Source organism: Piliocolobus tephrosceles, unplaced genomic scaffold (assembly GCF_002776525.5).
Source record: "Piliocolobus tephrosceles isolate RC106 unplaced genomic scaffold, ASM277652v3 unscaffolded_22877, whole genome shotgun sequence".
NCBI lineage: Eukaryota > Metazoa > Chordata > Mammalia > Primates > Cercopithecidae > Piliocolobus > Piliocolobus tephrosceles.
The window spans coordinates 2902-5575 of NW_022305284.1; the positions used below are offsets into that span (position 1 = coordinate 2902).

At 56.3% G+C, this 2674-nt stretch overlaps 1 protein-coding gene across 1 annotated transcript in view; it reads left to right on the forward strand.

Annotated features, from left to right (window-relative positions):
• The window catches only part of LOC113221285 (caytaxin), a gene marked incomplete at its 5' end in the record, with an annotated part of 4200 nt that extends 2607 nt beyond the window's left edge, over nt 1-1593 (forward strand). The window contains 2 exons of the mRNA XM_026450620.1: nt 933-1118; nt 1487-1593. Of these exons, the coding sequence (XP_026306405.1) occupies nt 933-1118; nt 1487-1593 (293 nt within the window). The remainder of the gene's footprint in view (nt 1-932; nt 1119-1486) is intronic.
• Between the last annotated feature and the right edge of the window lie 1081 nt (nt 1594-2674).

The window sequence follows — 2674 nt, forward strand, 5'->3', positions numbered from 1 at the left end:
GGAAAGGAAGGAAAGAAAGAGAGAGAAAAGGAAAGAAAAGAATTAAGGACAGGCCGGGCGCGGTGGCTCAAATCTGTAATCCCAGCACTTTGGGAGGCCGAGACGGGCGGATCACGGGGTCAGGAGATCGAGAACATCCTGGCTAACACGGTGAAACCCCTTCTCTACTAAAAAATACAAAAAATTAGCCGGGCGAGGTGGCGGGCGCCTGTAGTCCCAGCTACTGGGGAGGCTGAGGCAGGAGAATGGCGTGAACTCGGGAGGCGGAGCTTGCAGTGAGCTGAGATCCGGCCACTGCACTCCAGCCTGGGTGACAGAGCGAGACTCCATCTCAAAAAAAAAACAAAACAAAAAAAAAGAAAATAATTCAGCACAATGCATTGTGTCTCATGCCTGTAATCCCAGAGCTTCGGGAGGCCAGGGTAGGAGGATCGCTTAAGGCCAGGAGTTTGAGACTGGCCTTGGCAACATATCGAAATCCTATCTCTACAAAAATACAAAAATTAGCTGGGTGTGGTGGTGCCCAGCTGTAGTCCCAGGTATCTGGGGGGCTGAGGCATGAGGACCGTTCTCTGTGTGCCAGGCTCCTGGGAGAGTAAAACACAGGCACGCATGTCCCGAGTGCCCTCATGGTTTGATGAAGCAGATGCGTTCACCAGCTCTGAGAAGCTCCAGGACACAGGTCCTTAACCAACAGAGCACCCTGGGAGGCCAGCAAAGGGAATGTCCAGGAAGGCTTCCTGGAGGAGGCGGCATTTGAGCCAGGCCTTGAAGGGGGAGTGGGAGAGGAAAATGGGTCAGCAGGGCAGCCAGGCGGGAAGAAGCGAAGGACATGTGGGTCCCGGAAGCAAGGGACACGGGAGAGGGGAAGGAAGGCCGAGCGGGAGGCATCTGGACTGACATCCATGTGACTCTTCCCGTCCTGCTTCTAGATGACACCCCCGTGGCCACCGCCAAGAACATGCCTGGGGACAGCGCGGATCTATTTGGGGACGGCACGACGGAGGACGGCAGTGCCGCCAACGGGCGCCTGTGGCGGACAGTGATCATCGGGGAGCAAGAACACCGTATAGACCTGCACATGATCCGGCCTTACATGAAAGTGGTCACCCACGGAGGTGAGACCCGCCCCTCAGCGCCCCCTTGGGGCTCCAGCCCAGCCCGCGGGGCAACAGGAGGCTCGTCAGTGCCCCTCTCTGAACCTCAGTCTCTTTGTCTGATGCACTGGGATGTTAAGCCGTCAACTCGCTTGGGGTGGACGGACTGTGGGCAAGGCGTGCATGGCCAGGCAGGCACAGTGGGGGCTCCTGATGGTCGCTGTCACTCCCCACCAAATGCAGAGACTGGCTGAGGAGTCGCTGGCTGCTGTGGCTCAGAGCCTTGCCCTCCCGAGCGTGTGGGCGCCGGGACGTGGTGGGTGGTGCGCAGGAGGCAGCTCAGGGCTGGCAGAGGAGTCTGACATTGCCGACCGGCTGCCTCTCCGCAGGGTACTATGGCGAAGGCCTCAACGCCATCATCGTCTTTGCAGCCTGCTTCCTTCCAGACAGCAGCCTCCCCGACTACCACTACATCATGGAGAACCTCTTCCTGTGAGTCCCTGCCTGCGTGGGCAGCCTCGGGCCAGGTCTGACGCCTCCCTGGACGCAGGGGCACCAGGCTGCGAGGATTGCATGGTGGGCCTAGGAAGCCTGCCTGGCACCAAGGAAGGGCGTGGCGGCTACAGACCTTGATCTGAGTCCCTGCTGGCCCTGAGGCTCACAGTGGCTTTCCTTCTGGGCCACCCTGTTCTCCCCACCGTCCTCCTTTCTTCTTCTCCTCCTCCCCTTCCTCTCCCTTCTTTTCTCCTCTTCCTCCTTTTCGTCCTCTTGTCTATCATTTACTGAGCAGTTACTCTGTGGCAGCTGTGGGCTAAGTGCTTCCCATCTGCTAACACATCCCACCCTGACCATAGCCCTGTAAGGTAGACACCGTTGCCTCCCATTCTACGGGCGAGCACCCTGAGCACAGAGAGGTTGAGTCACTTGCCCAAAGACACACAGGTGTCATTTTATTATGACAGATACAGGCAATACACACACAGCACCTGATAGCTGATATGAAGAGCTCATCAATCATGACAACTCTTATCATTGTTACTAATAAGATTTCCATCTTCAAGCCGGGCACAAGGCCTCACATCTGTAATCCCAACACTTTGAGAAGCGGAGGTGGGAGGATCGCTGGAGTCCAGGAATTTGAGACCAACTTCGCCAACATGGTGAAACCCCGTCTCTACTAAAAATACAAAAATTAGCCGGGCATATTAGCGGGCACCTGTGGTCCCAGCTACTCGGGAGGCTGAGGCAGGAGAATCGCTTGAACCCGGGAGGCGGAGGTTGCAGTGAGCCAAGATGGCACCACTGCATTCCAGCCTGGGTGACAGTATGAGACTCTGTCTCAAAAAAAAAAAAAAGCAAGATCTAGAGACCAGCTTGGCCAACATAGTGAAACCCTGTCTCTACTAAAAATACAACAACTTAGCTGGGCTTGGTGGCAGGTGCCTTTAATCCCAGCTACTAGGGAGGCTGCAGCAGGAGAATCGCTTGAACCCGGGAAGGGGAGGTTGCAGTGAGCCAAGATCGCACCACTGCACTCCAGCCCAGGCAACAGAGCGAGACTCCGTCTCAAAAAAAAT